This window comes from Felis catus, chromosome C2 (genome assembly GCF_018350175.1).
Source record: "Felis catus isolate Fca126 chromosome C2, F.catus_Fca126_mat1.0, whole genome shotgun sequence".
NCBI classification, from domain to species: domain Eukaryota; kingdom Metazoa; phylum Chordata; class Mammalia; order Carnivora; family Felidae; genus Felis; species Felis catus.
This window is the reverse complement of record NC_058376.1, coordinates 121,881,838-121,899,130: the sequence shown is the minus strand read 5'-3', so window position 1 is coordinate 121,899,130 and position 17,293 is coordinate 121,881,838. Positions and strand designations below refer to the sequence as shown.

The following is a 17,293-nucleotide window of genomic DNA, read 5'->3' as shown; positions in this document are numbered from 1 at the left end:
TACAAAATGATTCTGCTATAAAAGTGAGCTGATTCCTTTTTAAAAAATTATATATATATGATAGGTGTGGCGCCATTAGACAACAAAAGAATTTTTTGAAAAGTCTGTTGATTCAGCTCCATTTTAGCTTGAAACTAAAAATAAATGGTTTTCTTGAGATAATTTTAAAGAGCGCAAACAAGCTTAATAAGAAACATTTAAAATATTTAAATTTTAAGAAGCGGTCTTTAAACGTGTTATATGAAAGATGAAAATAAAAACTTACATGCTTCCAAAATCCATTTTAGATAATATACAGGAACAAATATACTATTGGTTTATCTATTATTTGGAGAGATGAGGAGTTACAATTTTTAAAGGGGGGTGGTGGATATTAAATATAGATGGCCCTGTTAGAAGAAAGAGAGCTTCACTGAAAGAAAAAGAGTCCCTAGAATGGTTCATTGCAGACCATACAGCTATGGTTCTGTAAGTACCAAATTCTGCCACTTTTCAAAATAATTTCATGGGCTCTTTCCTTTGAGCTTAACTTCCGAAATATATTTTAGTTTCAACTTAACACTGGGCCAGAACCTGTTTCCTTGGTAACCAAATCTTGCTTAAAAATGCAATAACTGATATGCAAAAGAATGTCTTAAAAAAAGAAACAAATGGTTAATGAAAACTGTACAGTTCTTTTTTCCTCCCATATAGAGTCTGCACTGGTTTTAGACGTTTTTAAATGCGGTCTTCAAGCCTTAAAAATTAAGCCATATTTCTACACATATAGAGAAAGCTTGCACAGGGAGAGCTTTTTTTCCCCCTCCTTTGTGCTCAGTACTTTCAAAAATTAAGGTTTTTCTTTGTAACGTGCTCCAGAATGCTGGTCAAGGTTTGTGTACAAAGGTGTAGTTTCATTATCACTGGTTCACCAGCGCCCCTGAAACAAAAGGCATCTCAGAAATTCTGAGAATCAGAAAATGCTTATGCCCTTGTTTTCCCCGATCCCTCCATCGGTAACCTCAGAGCTCTGGGTAGAGAGGGACCGAGACCCAAGCCCACCCCCCCAATGATAAGTGCACATCGAGCCTTTGTGGAAACGTCTTTATAGATGTATTAATAGGAAGATACTGGCAAACCTGAAACCTCTCTGAGGTTTACTCCAATGTGAAGAACATTGAGACTCAGAACCCTCTGTGTAAATAGCTGCTTTATTCTAGCAGTTTGCCCGATATTCCAAAGCACTGTCTGTAAAACCAAACCTCTAATGGGCTAAAGGTTTGTTGCTGCTGTTGTTGTGTTGTTTTGAGGCCAACTTGAATATTTTGCTTGGAGTCTTTCTCTGGCTCAATGATATTAGAACATGATTCACCTCATAGTGATTTCGTTCTTTGGGCTTGCCATGAAATATCCTTCCTGCAATACCTTTTTTTTTTTTTTTTTTTTTTTTTTTTTTTTTTGGCTGTTCGGGAGCCATTTTCCTTCTTGCCTGTGACTTAAAATGACTAAGTACATTTTGAATATAGCATCAATCAGAAGATCATAAAATGAAGGGAAATGTAGGACACCTGATTCAGTATTGCCTATTTATTTTAGTACCAGGAGCATTAACAGTTGCAGTAGAATCAAGCTAATTGTCATTCGCTCTCGAGCAAATAATGAGCCAGGCATTTGTAATTAAAACACTATTGCTATTCAGAAAGATTACAACTACGACGTCTTCCATTTTGATAGGCCGGTACAAATTAATCATTTTGAACCTATTTGAATCTTAATCTCAAGGTTAGATGGATGCAATGGAATTGTTTTACCATAAAAATGAATGCCTGATAGATTCAACAGTGTATTTCTTCTTTATAAAATGTTGGTCCTTTTATTGTTAACTCAAGCGTGGTTGCGTCATCTTGTAGATTTTCATACCTAATGATTTTTTGTGGCATTATTCATTTATGGTGCTCTTGGTCTTGCCGAAAAGAATTTTAAACACGATTCAAGGAGGTTGAAAGCCAAGTAAGACTGTTGGGAAGTATATTGTACCATTGTCATTCTAATAAATAGACCAGCGAATGGAAGAATAATTATTATTTATTACTTTGTTGTGTTTCGCCTTAATGCCTTGCCTTCATATTTCACAGAAATATTTACAAGGCACAAAGCTTTTCTAAACTTACCCATTTACAATTATTATTGGATCTCCTAGTCTAGCCAAAAACACTTCCCGATGATTGCAGAGATGGCATTTACGCCCTCTCATTGCCTAAAAGGCTATGCTTAACCCATTTACACTTTTGGCTAAGGTGTTTATACCGGGCAGGCCAGAGCAGGTGCGACAAGAAGAATGTGCAAACAACTGCCTTTGTTCTCACCAAAACAAAATGAGCAAATCTGTGGTTTTCTACCTGAATGATTTATAGTCTCCAGTTCTCTACTCTTTTTCTTTGGAGAGTAGGAAATGTTTTTCCAAGCCTTAACTCAGTGAGACGACCACGGTTGCATCTCTTGCTACTAGAGCGAGCTTGATCTACCTCAACCAGTTCTGTGGATCCCCCCGTAAAAAGACTGGTAGCCAGACCCTGTTTTAGAGCTGGTTGGTAGGGGAAGGAGGATCAAGAAAAAAGATCTAGCACTTATATCTTTAATACTAAATCCTGCTTAAGCCTTTGAGTTCCTACAACCATGTCATTCATTCTAACAGCTCCCTTCCAGGGGAAATGCTGTTCTTAACAGCTTTGTTGGTAATGAAACATTCGACAAATTTATTGAGCACCTACTACAAGCCAGGCATTTTCCAAAGGCTGGAAATATAGTAATGAACAAGAGATCAGGGCCTGCTTCTTATGGACCTGCCTCCAATGGAGAGGAATGGTGGGGGTGGGGAGCTCAAAAATAAATATGTAAACAATTAAAGTAGATAAGCACAAAGGAGAAAAATAGAAATTTAAAAAGCAAGAGTGAAGGACTCCTGGGTGGCTCAGTTGGTTAAGTGTCTGACTCTTGATTTTGGCTCAGGCCACGATCTCACAGTTCATGGGATTGAGCCCCATTTTGGGCTCTGTGCTGACAGCAGGGAGCCTGCTTGGGATTCTCTCTTTCCCTCTCTCTCTGCCCCTCCCCGGCTTACACACACACACACACACACACACACACACACACACACTCTCTCTCTCTCTCTCTCTCTCTCTCTCTCCCCCCCCCCTTTCTCAAAATAAAGAAACAAACTTAAAAAAAAAGAGAGAGCAAGAATGATATCTTGGGAGGAAGAAAGCCACTTTCGAATGATTGGCCAGGAAAAGCCTTCCTGAAGAGGTGGCATGTAGGCTGAGACCTACCTGCAGGGTGAAATGGACCCAGCCAGATGACGTTCTAAGGGTACCATTATGAGGCAGAGGAGACTCATGCTCAGACTGCAAACTCCTTTCTTTGTGGAGCTGCTGCTCTAACAGAGCCAGGTCTGACGACTTTGCAGGTTCGACCTTACATAGGTCAGCTTCCTCTTATGTAGGTAGGTGGCTAGTCTTAGTCAAATTCCCAGGATGCAGTGCCAGCGAAGTCACTACCTGTGACCCAGTCCCAACCTGAAACCACCTGACAAGGTGCCGTGGTAGTGATGAAAGGCTGGCATAGATTTAGCGCTCACCCCAGAAATCCCCAGCAGAAGGGATTCTCAGAGCTTTGTTTTTTGTAAGAACTCCGGAAAGTAAATGCATGGCAAAACATTGAGACAGTCGTTTCCTTTCACTTTTTCAAAAGCACATGGTGGAAGGATCAGTCCCATACCGCCAATAAATTGTCTTTGTGCTCTAGTGCCTAAAACACTTCAGTTCTACAGGTCACTTTGCCCAACAATGGCTTTCTAAGGACCTCACTCCTTGGCGTGGTGTTTCTCTATTTGAGCAAGTAATACTAAAGAAATTCTTTTTAAGAACCTCGACTCTTTTATGCCTTTTAGGTTGGTCTGCTGATGAAGCTCTGAGAACAAAGGGATAGCTTTGCTGTATAAGTTAGAAACCATAAGACCCTATGAAGCCTTCAGAATGTGTCAGAGGCATCTTCTGAGATTGATTTACAATATAGTGGGTTTTTAAAAATTTTTTATTTTTATTTATTTTGAGAGAGAGACAGAGAGCAAGCAGGGAGGGACAAAGAGAGAGGGAGACAGAATCCCAAGCAGGCTCTGCGCTGTCAGTGCAAGCCTGACTCGGGGCTCGAACTCATGACAATGAGATCATGACCAGACCAGGAAATCAATAGTCAGACGTTCAACCGACTGAGCATCCCTAGCGGGTTTTGCTTATCACAAGTTAGAGGTGGCCTGGCTGACTCCTTACACTTTGTTTGGTTTTGACTGGCTCGTGAAACTTTCCACTGCCTGAAGACTGTTCTAAACCTTTGTGGTAGAGTCTTGCCCACGAGTGCGGGAGTGGGCTTCACTTCCTCGAGCATCACTTGTTGAGCATGTACTGTGTGAGAGACACCGCTCCAACCCAGGCAGAATGGAATGTGACATGAAATATCCCAGGAAACTTGCATCAAGGTTCCTACACAAGGCTAGCGCATTGTATGGACAGGCACAATTGTGTGTCCTGTCTGTTCCAGAAAGAAATGAATGACATGCTTTTCTCTTAGTGGCCTTTTATACCGTTACCTTGGAGGCCAGCCTTCAGTTTGGGGGCATTTCAGCTGATGGCAGGGGGGCTTCTTCCTGGGACTCTATATCTCATCCTCATCACCTTCCCAAGATGTCTTGGCTCCTAATAAGCCACCGTATGTCTGGCTGCCCTGCTCCAAGCTGGTCTGCCTACATTTGCCAGGTGACTTCAACAACGGCTGCCACTCTTTTGCATTCATGAGCAGATGTTAAGTTGAGAGGCCCTTGAATGCAAAAATTTGAATTTGTGATGCAGGCAAGATGCTTCTGCCTTTTTACCTTCCCTGTCTGACAGTGGGGGTCTCCCTGCTGTCTGCCCTGCAAAAAGGCTTGACGGGTAACAGGTATATCAAAGACCAGTTGCCAAAGCTCATGTCTCTGTTAGGTGATCTCAGTGTGGCTCTGCTATGGCCTCAATGTCTCATTGACCAGAAAAGTGTTCTTTTGATCTTGTTAACTCATTTTGCATCCTTTCCCTTGATGCTTTCCTTGCTTCTGCAGCTTCCTGCTCAGGGTTCAAGACTAGCACTTGGGTCTACACTCACTACACTTGGCCTGCAGAGGGAGTTTGTTTTCTGGTTCTGTTTTGTTTTAAAATTGCCAGTGTAAATATTATTTCTGTGTTCATGAAAAGCTGTGAGAGCTTTCGTGATTTTCCTTATATAAAACAATAAACCTCTTCCTTCCCCTGTGGTCATTGCTGCCAAGTGGATATTTTGAAATTCCTTTTTCCTTTTTCCTGCTAAAATGTTCTACCCTGACTGAGGCCTTGCTCTAATTAAGGCCTAACAGTCCTGCCCATCTTCCCCAGCGCGGAGCATGACGTGCGGAGTGCCTGCCCCGAGGGCCTTACAAGCCAGTGAGACGAGAAAACAAAAGCCACCAGCTGAGAATGTGGTTAAATCCCAGAAGGGCAGTGCCCTTGTAATTTTTTCCCCCTTTTCTCTTGTTTCTTGAGCTGTGGAAGGGAAGAGGGGAAGCTTTAGTAGGGAAAGAGAGGGGCTACATCACTGAAGGATTCTCTAGAAACTGCAGGCTATTGCGGAAGTGATGTGGAAGAGAATGGGGTGGTCATTTAGGAGGCGAAATGGGGCGATAGAGGGGACTGCAGACTGAGAGGGCTGCAGAGGGACTGGTGGGGGCAGAGAAAATAGGAGGAGACAAAGGGAGCAGTCAGGAGGCCGCAGGTAAACAAAAGGAGATGCTGCTTTGCCTACACTGGAGCTGGGGGTGCAGGGTCCAAGGGCCAAAGAGCGGAGAGGGGGTGCAACTAGAAAAAGAAGTCTAAAATGCAGGCTGCAGGCTTGCGGTATAGGGACTGGCACCATGATGTTCCGTCTGGCTTCCATGGTGATGTTGCCCTTGCGGCTTAATTGTCCCATGTTGGTTAGTACAAAGAGCCTACAGACTGACATCCTTAAGGGTAATTTATCCCAGAATTTTTATGAAGTCTCCATCCCAAGGCTTCTATTCTCCATCTGAGAATGTCAGAGAGCCCCCCACCCCCTCACCCCCATTGCTCTGCCAGATCTGGATTGAATTCTAAATGAAATAAGCAGACTTCTCACTGCGTTGTGATCTTCTACAAAGCCCAGATGAGAGATAGATCCAAAATACCTGATTTAAGCTACAGATATTAGGAACTCTCTCCCGAAGTCGTATTGCTCATAACAGGCATGCTGCTCTGTTTTTGGAGCCCCCCCCCCACCCCAAAGCCTGTCCTTCCTTGTTCTTCACCAGTTTATCCAGACCCTGATCTGAGTGCCAGTGGTTACTCTCACGGAGTCCCTTGCTCTGTAGGAGGACCACACCAGCTGGTGTGCCACCACTAAGTGCGGTCATCATCCCCGTACTTCTTGCTTAGCTCTTACAGGAATGTGAATCACAGACTTCAGTTGCTGTGTGGACCTTAGACACACTTTTTTTTGTCACTGAGAGAACTGTGGCCCAGAGACGTTGTGACTTCTCCAGGTCACTTGGAGAGTTAAGAGGCCTTGCTTGACTCCTGGTCCAGTGCAGTTTCTACAATACGCTTCTTTTAGGTCACAGGGAAGCCCAGTCCTAAAGCACAGATAGTAAATATTTTAGGTTTTGTGGATTGAGGCACAATTGGGGATACCACATAGGTATTTATATAACAACAGAGAAAGCAAATGAGCTTTTTTAAAAAAATTTTTTTACGTTTATTTATTTTTGGGAGACAGAGAGAAACAGAGTGTGAATGGGGGAGGGGCAGAGAGAGAATGAGACACAGAATCCGAAGCAGGCTCCAGGCTCTGAGGTGTCAGCACAGAGCCCGTTGAAGGGCTCAAACTCACAAACCGTGAGATCATGACCTGAGCCAAGGTTGGATGCTTAATCAACTGAGCCACCCAGGTGCCCCTCTATAAGCTTTTTTTTTTTTTGACAAAATTTAATAATATATAATATTAAGTATAACAGTAATAAAATATGCACTGCCCTGCATTAGATATAGAAATGAATGACGGTGGCTATGTCCTGATAAAACTTCACTTGTGGACACACTTTCAGTGTTGAATTTCATGTAATTTTCAATGCAAATTGGGGGCCCTTTGGCCAGTCCAGTCCACACGTGTGTTTTATTTGTTAACAATTTTAATTGAACCAGTTACAATATTTCCATTTTCCAGTTTTTAATTGCTTCTAATCATAAATTCTTCTCATTATATTTATATAGTTCTAAGTATAAAAGTAATATATACCTACTGTGAAATAATTTGAAATATTGACATTTTGGCATGTATTCTTTCAATCTTTTATCTATGCATGGTGATTTTTTTTAATACTTGAGATAATATTTTGTAGACAACTTTGTATCTTCTTCGCATTCACTTAATATCATGTCACTTTAAGGCCTTTCTTTACATAATCTTTTAAAACTTTATTATGAAAATCTTGAACCTTAATGGAAGGGCCAGCTTAATGAAACCCCCTATTCTACATGAAACCCAGCTTGTACAATTCTCAATGGCTGGCAAACCTCGTTTTATGTAATCCTCTCCTGTATTATTTTGAAGCAAATCCCAGACATCACATCATTTTATCTCTAAGTATTTTAGTATGATTCTCTAAAAGACAAGGATACTCAGAGAAAGCCCTTTTGCTTAGCCAATAAATTCTGAAGTATGTATGGGCAAAAGAGAATAATGTCTGCAACTTACAAATGGTTCAGGAGAAAATTAGGTAGGTAGGTAGGTAGGAAGATATGAGTAGAGTGTATATAGGAGGTTTTTTGTACTGTTCTTGAAATTGTTCTATAACTTTGAAATATTTATAAATAAAAAGTTTTTAAAATGTAAGTTACTAAAAGAATACATTTAAAAATGTGACTTACTGAGAAAAATAACCGCAGTATCATTATCATTGCCAACAAATAATAATTCTTTAATAACATGAAATATCACAGCATTTCTCCTAATATGGCCTAATTTGTCCAATTATGTCATTAAAAAAAATAATTTACTTATTCAAAGCACAATTCCAAATAAGGTCCTTACAGTACAATTGATATTCCCTTAAATTCCATTTAATTTATTGATTTCCTTCCTGCTTTCTTTCATCCTTGCTATTGCTATAAAAAAAATTGTTGAAAAAATACTATTTGACCTGTAGGGTTGTCTACAGTCTAAAATCTGATGACTACATTCGTCGGTGCTGTTTTCCATGTTCTTCTGTTGCAGAAATTTCCTGTAAATTGATAGTTACAGCTGGAGACTTGATCAGATTCAGATTCCTTTGTTTGTTTGTTTGTTTAAGTAGTCAACATTTCATAGGTTTTCATATAAAAGTCCTGATTTTTGGCTTCATTGGGAAATTCTGCAGATCTGGCCTTCCCACGTGGCAGCAATTGATCTGGGGCTGGGTAGTAACCACGCTTATTTCCCACTTAGGCGGGATATGAATTATTCTGCAGGCCCCAGTTCATATTACTTCTGCCTGGCTCCCAGGAGCCTTAGAGCCCCTGTTCTAAACACTGCCTCTTCAGGGGCTTTGGTAGACTTCTCAACGCACCATCACAAGAGGCCTTTTTAGGAATGTGGTAGAGATTAGAGAAGACGATTCAAACACGGACTTTTTAAGATGCTTAAAGGGAAAAGATAAGCAGCTACATAAGGGAGGCCAAGTGATAGAAATTTGGTGAGTGCCAGGATTCGGGAAAGAGAGAAGGAACGTAAAACAGCAGATTAACAAAGTGCTGCAAATATGGGAAAAAGAATGAGTTATAGATTCCTAACCCATGGTGGGAAACTAAGGAAGGAAATGGGTTTAAAAAGAGACAAACTTGAGTCTTTTTATACATTATGATAATATTGAAACCTTAAAAAAGGGAGAAAGAGAGAAAGAGAGAGAGAGAGAGAGAGAGAGAGAAGGGGGCAGTAAATGTTACATTGGTCAACAGTCCTAAATCAGAAAATGCAAGCATGTAGTTGTAGCATAGCAGAAATCATGTGGTGATTAAAGGAAATGAGGTAGAAAACGAGGAAAGCCTCCTAGAAAAAGCCACTGGAAAAGGACCGGCAGCCATGGTTTGGAGATGTTGAAGAACTGGTAGACATTTAAGAGGAGAGGATCTTGAAAGTCTTAGAATTTTTTTTTTTTCGGATTTGCAAATGTATTGAACTGAAAAGTATAAAGATATAGAAAAACAAATCACGTTTAGTTGTTTGGGGAAGAGAACTTAGAGAAAAGAATAAAAGCTCTAGAGAAAAGAATAAAATCATAACAAGTTGGGATGTTCCTGGAAATTTCCAGATAGTTCCCCTTACTCAAAAGAATGATTAAGAGAGAGAATCTGAGACTGGTTATGAGGAAGGGTGGAAAATTTTGAAGGACAGGCTGATTATGTAAGTTTTCGGCTGTGGTGTTCAAAACTGTTGCCATGATATTTTAGTTATTAATAACAATTTGGGGAAATCTCCTCGCTTCTGGAGAAACATTTGGCTCTAATGAGAGAGAAATGCCACTGTTTGTGAATTCCCAAGTGGATGTAAGGAGCCATTCACTTGCTAAGCCTCTTAGGAAAGCCAGAGCCGATTTCACCCTTAACAAGCTGTTGACAGTGTCTGATCAAGGTACCACCTGGAACATGTTAGCAGAACAGAAAGTGGACTGTGGAGTCAGACCTGTGTTTAAATGCCTTTATGTCACTCGCCATGTGACCCTGGCAGCTTGCCCATGGAAAATTTCTAGGGTGTGAAGGTTGCTGTACATATGTAGCTATGATTCTTACTGCTTGGATGGTAGGAACGTAGAGCTCTGAAATAATTGCCCTTCCAGCACTAGCATCCACAACGGTTTACACTTAAAAAGCGCTTACTGTGCGCCCAACAGTATTGTAGATACTTCACAGGTATTATCCCATTTAATTATTTAAAAGCCCTATTAGGTAAGTGTAATCTTAAAAGTAGCCTCATTCTATGGATGAGGAAGCTGAGGCTCAGGGAGGTTAAGTAATTTGCCTAAAAGCCACACAGTGAGTGGCTTTCTAAGTGACAAAGGTGGGCTTCACACCCGGGCAGGCAGAATCCAAAAGCCAAATTGCCTTGTTCTACCACTTCCCATCTCCCAATCTTAAGAAAGCACAGACAGTCATGGCTCACACCGGCACTTTCCAACCCGTGGTTCTTAATTCACATGCCTCAATTTTCTTGGGGGGGGGGGGCGGGGTGGTCGCCAAATGATTTTCAGTTTCCAAAAGCCTCAATGGAAACACATAAACTTACAATCAGACCACAAGTTTCTTTAGGTTGGAATCCACCATTAACAGTGGATTGGCTCAAGTTTTGTAGAAGCTCTGATCAGTGGTTACTTACACAAAAACATTGCAGGGTTGTTGTTTTTTCAAGTGGGAAGATGAATCATTAGTTAATAAATGCAATTTAGTGGAATAGATCTTTCTAAACATGTGGCCTACAGAGAAAGGCTAGAGGGTACTTGGCTTTGGGAAGGTCGGGAACTGCTCATGTACATGTGTGTGCATGTTGCCCAAACTGCCCGCCTTCAAAACCCTGCCTTTATTTTTAAATTACACAAGTCTTTAACTTGACTTCGAGTCAATATATTTTCCTTGATTACATGAAATGTTATGCTGGCTGTGTATTTAATATTGCAATCTTCTTTATTCTTCACCATGATCCGGTTCTTCAAATATAGGCAGGAATGGAGATGCAGAACTGCAAACACTGTATTCCAAGCTGAAAACAGGATAACTGTAATGCCCCCGATTTCGAATCCGAGAGACCACCAAGGAGCCGATACCGATGCAAACGTACGAGGGTTTATTTGCAAGCTCCAGCTTGGGCCCAAGTATACCCGACAAAGCAGAGCAGGGACTTGGACCCCTAGGTTAAGAGGTGTAGCACTTTTATAGGGGCCAGTGGCCAACGAGATTGTAACACACACACAGAAAGTTGCATAGTCATGTCAGTCCACACGCAGGTGGCCAATTGAATTGCAATTTACCCTATAGTAACTGTTTGAACTAGCCTATCACTCTGGTCAGAATTGGCACGCAAGTTTGGTGGGGGGAAAAGGCAGGTTTAAGAATTGGCGCGCAAGTTTGGCGGGTAAAAGGCGGGGTTTACATTCTTTGACGGTTAGGGGTTCTGCATTCCTATATGAGCCGGTTTCCAGTAAGGGTGTGCTCAGTGGCTTGACTAGGGTAGGGGAGTGTCTTAAGCAATAAGTAGGTCATGTGGGGGTTATACATGAGATGGTGGGTGTAGCGCAAAATGGAGTTAGTCTTGCTCTGCTTGTCCAGGGGTAGGGGATTTTTGTTAAATTCCTTGGGTCCCACATAACAGGCTTTTGATCCTTTTAACTTGTAACCTTGCAGCAAATCTTTGCTAGAGAAAAATTTAAAGTAAGACTCATACTACCAAAGCGCGGAGAACGTGGATGAATTTTGTTACAAAATCAAGCCAACAAAACCTGCGCATTACTGCTCCATCCAGGCTGATAGCTCCACAAGGCAAGCTTGTGGCAGGCCTCGGTAAATACTTTCTCAGGAGCAGTCCCCGAATCTTGGAAGAAAGATCCTAGCAGACAGTCAGTGCCCTTTATTCGAGGAAGAGGACTGGCTCTTTTCCGTGAAATGCTTTTTTACACCACGTTGGGAAAAATCTATCTAGGCCTCTCCTGACAGCCATGGGAAAGCACAGGTGACACCCTCTTTCTGAGAATTTGATTACAATAAAACTGCGCTCGACTTTCTCCGAATCCTGCCTCTCTGCAACGTGCAGGGTTTGGATGCCGTCTGGGACCTCGATCTGGAACCCAGGGGCCCTTCTGCGGCCCCAGGCCTTGTTCTGATAGGCTCAGTGGCCCTTGGCCCCCTTAACGGGGTTGTCCTTGGGCCGGGTTCCTAGCTGTGTTCTCCCTTGGGAAGGAGGTGGAGGCCGCTGCCTCCCTGGTGGAGTCTGGGGCCGTCGTAGTTCCCCACCCCCAGCCCCCACCCCGCCGTCGCACCAGGTAGGGTCTGGGCCTCGCGGGGCCGTCGTGCGTCCGCCGCTCCCCTGTCCCGCCGCCACCCTCCCGAGGCCTCGTCCTCCGCGCGGCCGTTCTCCGGGCGCCCCGGCCCGCGGGCTGAGGGTCGGGCCGACCTCTTCCAGCCAGGTCGCGTCCGCAACCCCGCGCCGGGGGCGGGCCGGGCCGGCAGAGCCGAGCCGCCGGCGTCCATTTTCTGGGCGGTGCTGTGTGGCGCAGCGGCCGGACTCGCGGGTCCGGAAGAGCCATGGACCCCCAGGGAAACGCGCTCGCGCCGGAGCAGTCGAGCCCTGTAAGTGCCACTCGCAGGGTCTATGTGCGTGGCTGGGTGGGCGAGGTGCGGCCTGCGGACGCGGGGCCCCGGGCGCGGCCGGCCTGACCCCTCCTCTGCCCAGGAGGGAGCCCCGAAACCTGGCTGGCAGAGGGTGACGCAGAGCCGTGAGCTCTGCAAACGCTGGAAAACAGAGCAGCTGCAGAGACCGAGCGTCCGCAGGTGCCCGGACCCGGGGGCCTGCGCCCCAGCGAGGGAAGGGGGTCAACTGCAGAGCGGGGCAGGTGGCGCCGCATCTAGTGGCCCAACTGCGCGGCTGTGCTAGAGGGCGGGGGGGGGGGGGGGGGGGGGGGGGAATGCGCACCCAAGGGCCGGGGATGTTATGGGCTCAGGTCCAGCAGGCTCAGGAACTGCGCTGACAGTCGCAGCTCCCCTCCCCCGGCCTGCGACTGGGACCCCAGTCCTGACCGAACGGGAATCTGATGATTTTCTTGGTTCAGCACCAAGCCCCTGAAATTGAATGGGACGTGCAAAGGCAGGGCCCTGCCCCCAGGGGTTTGCAATCTCAGCCTCTTACTTCTGCAAGTAGTTAGGTCTGTTCTGTTGGTACAACACAACCGCCCGCGGTAAGCTGCTTCTTTGCAGAGTATATAATAAATCACCCGAGATTTCAGTCTGTCCGCGATTCCACTCTATAAGTCCTTCTCTTCTGTAGGTAAGTGACTAATTGCATTCTGGACTTTGGCCCTAATTGAATATTCCTTTTAAGGATCCATTATAAATGATATATGTTATGGTGTCTTATACATATTTTAAAGGTTAAAGACTTTTCTCCTAATTACAAAGCTCAACTCCTCCAGTCAGGTTGGCATGGTTAAAAAGAAACATAGGAGGATTTAGTCCGTTGTTTCAGAGAAACTTCTGGTGAAGTACTATATGTAAGTGTAGTGTTTTTCCAACAAGAGTAGGGACCCATTAGAAGATTGTGGAATCAGTTTAGTGCGTTACCGCAGGAATTTTTTTAAAGATATAAAACACATAATCCAGTATGGAAAAGAATTGGACGGAAAATATCAGAGTGCAATGCGTATAGTAAGTGTTGTTTTGAGACTTTGGGGTTTGTTTATATAATATAATTTTTTAAAACGGTGAGTCACTGTCAAAAGTTTTTAAAACCCTTATTTACAGGTTAATAACCCAGGCTTTGGAATCAAATGAACCTGGGTTTACGTCTCAGGTCTAACATAACCTACCTGTGTGACCTTGAATAGATTCTGTGACCTCTCGGAGCTTCTTTTTTTGTAGCCGTAAAATGGGGGATGTCTCCTACATCAAGGGGTATTATGAAGACTTTATGAGGTCATGTATGGCAGTCATTTTGCTCGGTGCTTAACTTATAGTAGGTGCTCAATACACATGCTAATGATACTTACTGTTGTTGAAACATCAAATCCTGGCAGCCAGTCATGGGACGTTGTACTTTTTCTTTTTCTTTTTCTTTTTCTTTTTCTTTTTCTTTTTCTTTTTCTTTTCTTTTCTTTTCTTTTCTTTCTTTCCTTTTTTTTTTTTTTTTTTTTTTTTTAGGTCTTGATGTGGAGGAGATGGAGGACTCAGAACCAAGAATTTCCAAGTGATTTCTTCCAAAGCACAAGAAACTGTTAGTGCTGGTGTGTTCTGACTGAGGTAACTGAATTTGCATCTCTCCTTAGTGTGTATGAAATAAGAAACGGTTTTTCTGAGGGACTGAAGGCCTCCCAAGGGGCATATGATTTGTGCCAGCGATCCAGTAGATTTGGGGATTGCAAAATGACGACACTTCAGTGAACTGTTATTAAGGAGACATGACGCGTGAGGCCCCTGTGATGCAGGGGGAACTAAGTGAAACGAGGCTTCAGGACGACTGGTGTCTTGTTCCAGTTCTGCCAGTGACTGTTGTGGGAGTTTCTGTAAATCTCTTCGTAGATCTCTAGCTTCTCCAGACCGGAAGGGCCCGCAGACATCATTGCGGCCCAGAGAGTTTAAATGACTCTTCAGGGTGACCCAGTGGGCTGGAGCAGAGGCAGGACTGCACCTTGGATCTCAGCTGCTCGGTCATGCGGCCAGCTCCAGGCTGCAGGGTGAGCACCACGCTAGGCACTGAGAGCACAGATGTGAAGCGCCTACCTCCAGGACACTTGCAGCGTGTGTTGTCAAGAACCGACAACCCAGCAGAGTGCTCTCTCTCTCTCTCTCTCTCTCTTTTTTTCTTACTTACTCCTCACAATACCCCTACAAGGTAAAAAAGAACAGGTGTGAAGGATTAAAGTGTGAAAATGCAGACAGCTCACGGAGGGCTTCGTATCTCATGCTACATTTGTGGTGTACGTTTCTGAATGCAGAACACGCTGCTAGGACCACAGAGTTCAAGGCAAAGTGCTTGCCCATGAGGAGCTTGCAACCTAAACTCCAAAGAGGTAGTCAGGTGGTCAGTACCTGATGTTCACCCCTGCTTCTCCAGCAGTCATAGTGGGATCTGTGATAGGAAGAAACCTGAGTAGCTGACATATCACAGTTCTTGCCTCTCAATGCAGTTTTTCATTTTTTTCAAATTTAACATAAACTTCCATCCAACTATTAAAACTTATACTTTCGGGGCATCTGGGTGGCTCAGCCAGTTGAGCATCTGACTCGTGATCTCAGCTCAGGTCTTGACCTCACAGTCATGAGTTCAAGCCCCGCACTGGGCTCCGCTCAATGCATGAAGCCTACTTAAAGAATAAAAATAAATAAATGTAAAGTGTTACATTTATTTAATAAATAACACTTTACATTTATTTAATAAATAAACACTTTCAACTTATAAACGATAGTAAGGTCTTCTTCAGATTAATTCATTGATTTGTTCATTCAACAAATGTTTCTTGAGCTCCCACAAGGCACATGGCTATTCAAGACCAAACATACTACTATATTTTTAAAATCATGATATTAGTCATGTTCAATCTTTTAGCAAGGAATTGTTTGTCCAACTGTTGGAAATTTGTTATTGTTAACATGCTGGAATATCAGCTCCAAGAATGTTCGAGATTGACTCCTAAAGGATATATAGGTCTTTTAAAAAATCTTGAAATCTTAAGAAAGGAATTTCTTCTTTTTAAAATTTTGATTCTGCTGTTACTGTCACCTGCTTGTGGAAGTCTTTTATCTGTGCACTTAACCAGTAGACATAGAGGAAAGCAGTTTGGCAAGGGGGCTTTCTTTGACTTGAAATTCTCCCCTCTTTAGCTTTTTTATTTAAATTTTTTTTTAATGTTTATTTATTTTTGAGACAGAGAGAGACAGAGCATGAACAGGGGAGGGACAGAGAGAGAGGGAGACACAGAATCTGAAACAGGCTCCAGGCTCTGAGTGGTCAGCACAGAGCCCGACGTGGGGCTCGAACTCACGGACTGTGAGATCATGACCTGAGCCGAAGTCGGCCGCTTAACCGACCGAGCCACCCAGGCACCCCTCCCCTCTTTAGCTTTGAAGGCTACCCAGGACTATGAGTGTTCAAAAGTAAAGCGATGTAAGAGCTACTTTAATTTACAGAGTAGAGTTAGAGATAGCTCCAGTAATCACATCAAGCAACAGAAATCAGTTGTAAGTCTTGACTGCTCCTTGTAATAAACTTAACTCCAAATAGAGCAAATGAGATGTTGAATGTGAATGTGCTTTGTAAACTTTTAGGAGTTCTATAAATGTTACGCAGCAAATATTTATTGAGTGCTCACATGAGTACGTCACCGTGCTAGAGAAAACAGATTCAACAGATCTGATCCCTTCCCTCTCAGGCCCTGTGATGTAGGTGAGGAAGTAAAACATGCAGAAATAACTGTGTGGTAAATGCCAAAAGATATAGTTTGGTAATTTGAAAAGGAAGAGGTCTCTTTTTCTCCTAGGAGTCAAGGGATTCTTTCTTCAGAACAGGCATTTAAGCAAGTCCTTGAAGGAAGCGGAGTTTCCATCAAAGAGACAGGGAGAAGAGATCATGGAGCATGTTCAGGGAAAGGTAGTGAATCAAGCTGAGTTAGAACTGGCCTATAGAGGCATCCATCCGGTGGGAAATAAAACTGAGAACATTCAGTGCCAAACAGTATGGTCTTGAATGTCAGACTGGGAAATACGAATGTATTAGCCAGTAGGAGTTACTGAATATATTTGAACAGCTATGCATCAGGGGCATGCTCTTGTGGGTTGCTCATGGGGAGATCAATCAGGAGGAAAGGCAGGGCAGACACCGGAGCCTTGAAGACCAGTGAGAAAGCCTCCACAGTCCACCAAGGAAAGGTGAGAGCGGGAGAGGGGAAGACCTAAAATGGGCGATAGCAGTGAAATGGGAAAGGGACAGATGCAAAGGAGAGAATTGACATAATCTGGCAGTAGAGAACGAATAGCTAAAGCCGCCCCTGAGATTTCCTAGGCAGTGCTGCCCACGAGGGAAACTTCAGAGGTGGGAAGGGGCTGCATTTGAGAGGGGCTGAGTTTGAGGCGGTCACATCCCCCTGACAGATAGGGCCTTTGTGCTTCAGAGGAGGGCCTGGGCTAGCTTGGGAGTCATTAAGATACAAGAAAAGGTGGGAGGAGAGACTTTCTAGAGAGAGAATATAGGGAGGCAAAGGTTGAGAAAAGAAAGAAGGATGAAGGGAGGACCTAGAGGATGAGTCTGGCAAGAGAGCAGGACTCCAGCAGCCAGCAGAAGGGGGTTCCTGGTGGAGGGAGAACGGAAGTACCAGATACTGGGGGGTGGGGGCTGGCCTCAGGATGGACACTGGATTGACAAGGGCTAGATCATGTTTGTGATCTCCTTTGTGAGATGATATGACTTGCAGAATGAATATTAAATGGTTTCATTTCTAAGAGTTGGTAGC

General features: G+C 43.6%; 1 protein-coding gene across 14 annotated transcripts in view; it reads left to right on the top strand.

Moving 5' to 3' along the window:
- The window catches only part of ZBTB38 (zinc finger and BTB domain containing 38), a 171,036-nt gene that overhangs the window by 79,032 nt on the left and 74,711 nt on the right, over positions 1-17,293 (top strand). For 8 of the 14 annotated variants that reach the window (XM_045037513.1, XM_006936364.5, XM_011286149.4 and 5 more), the window contains one exon: positions 13,989-14,087. The exons of 2 other annotated variants lie outside the window; for them this stretch is intronic. Coding sequence is in view for 1 of the 12 variants with exons in the window: in XM_019810627.3 (XP_019666186.2) it covers positions 12,381-12,425 (45 nt within the window). In the remaining 11 variants the exon portion in view is untranslated. Of the gene's footprint in view, positions 1-11,047; positions 12,426-12,777; positions 13,120-13,988; positions 14,088-17,293 lie in introns of those variants that run through there. 4 more of the 14 variants (XR_006585448.1, XM_006936366.5, XM_006936367.5 and 1 more) reach the window with 4 other exon arrangements.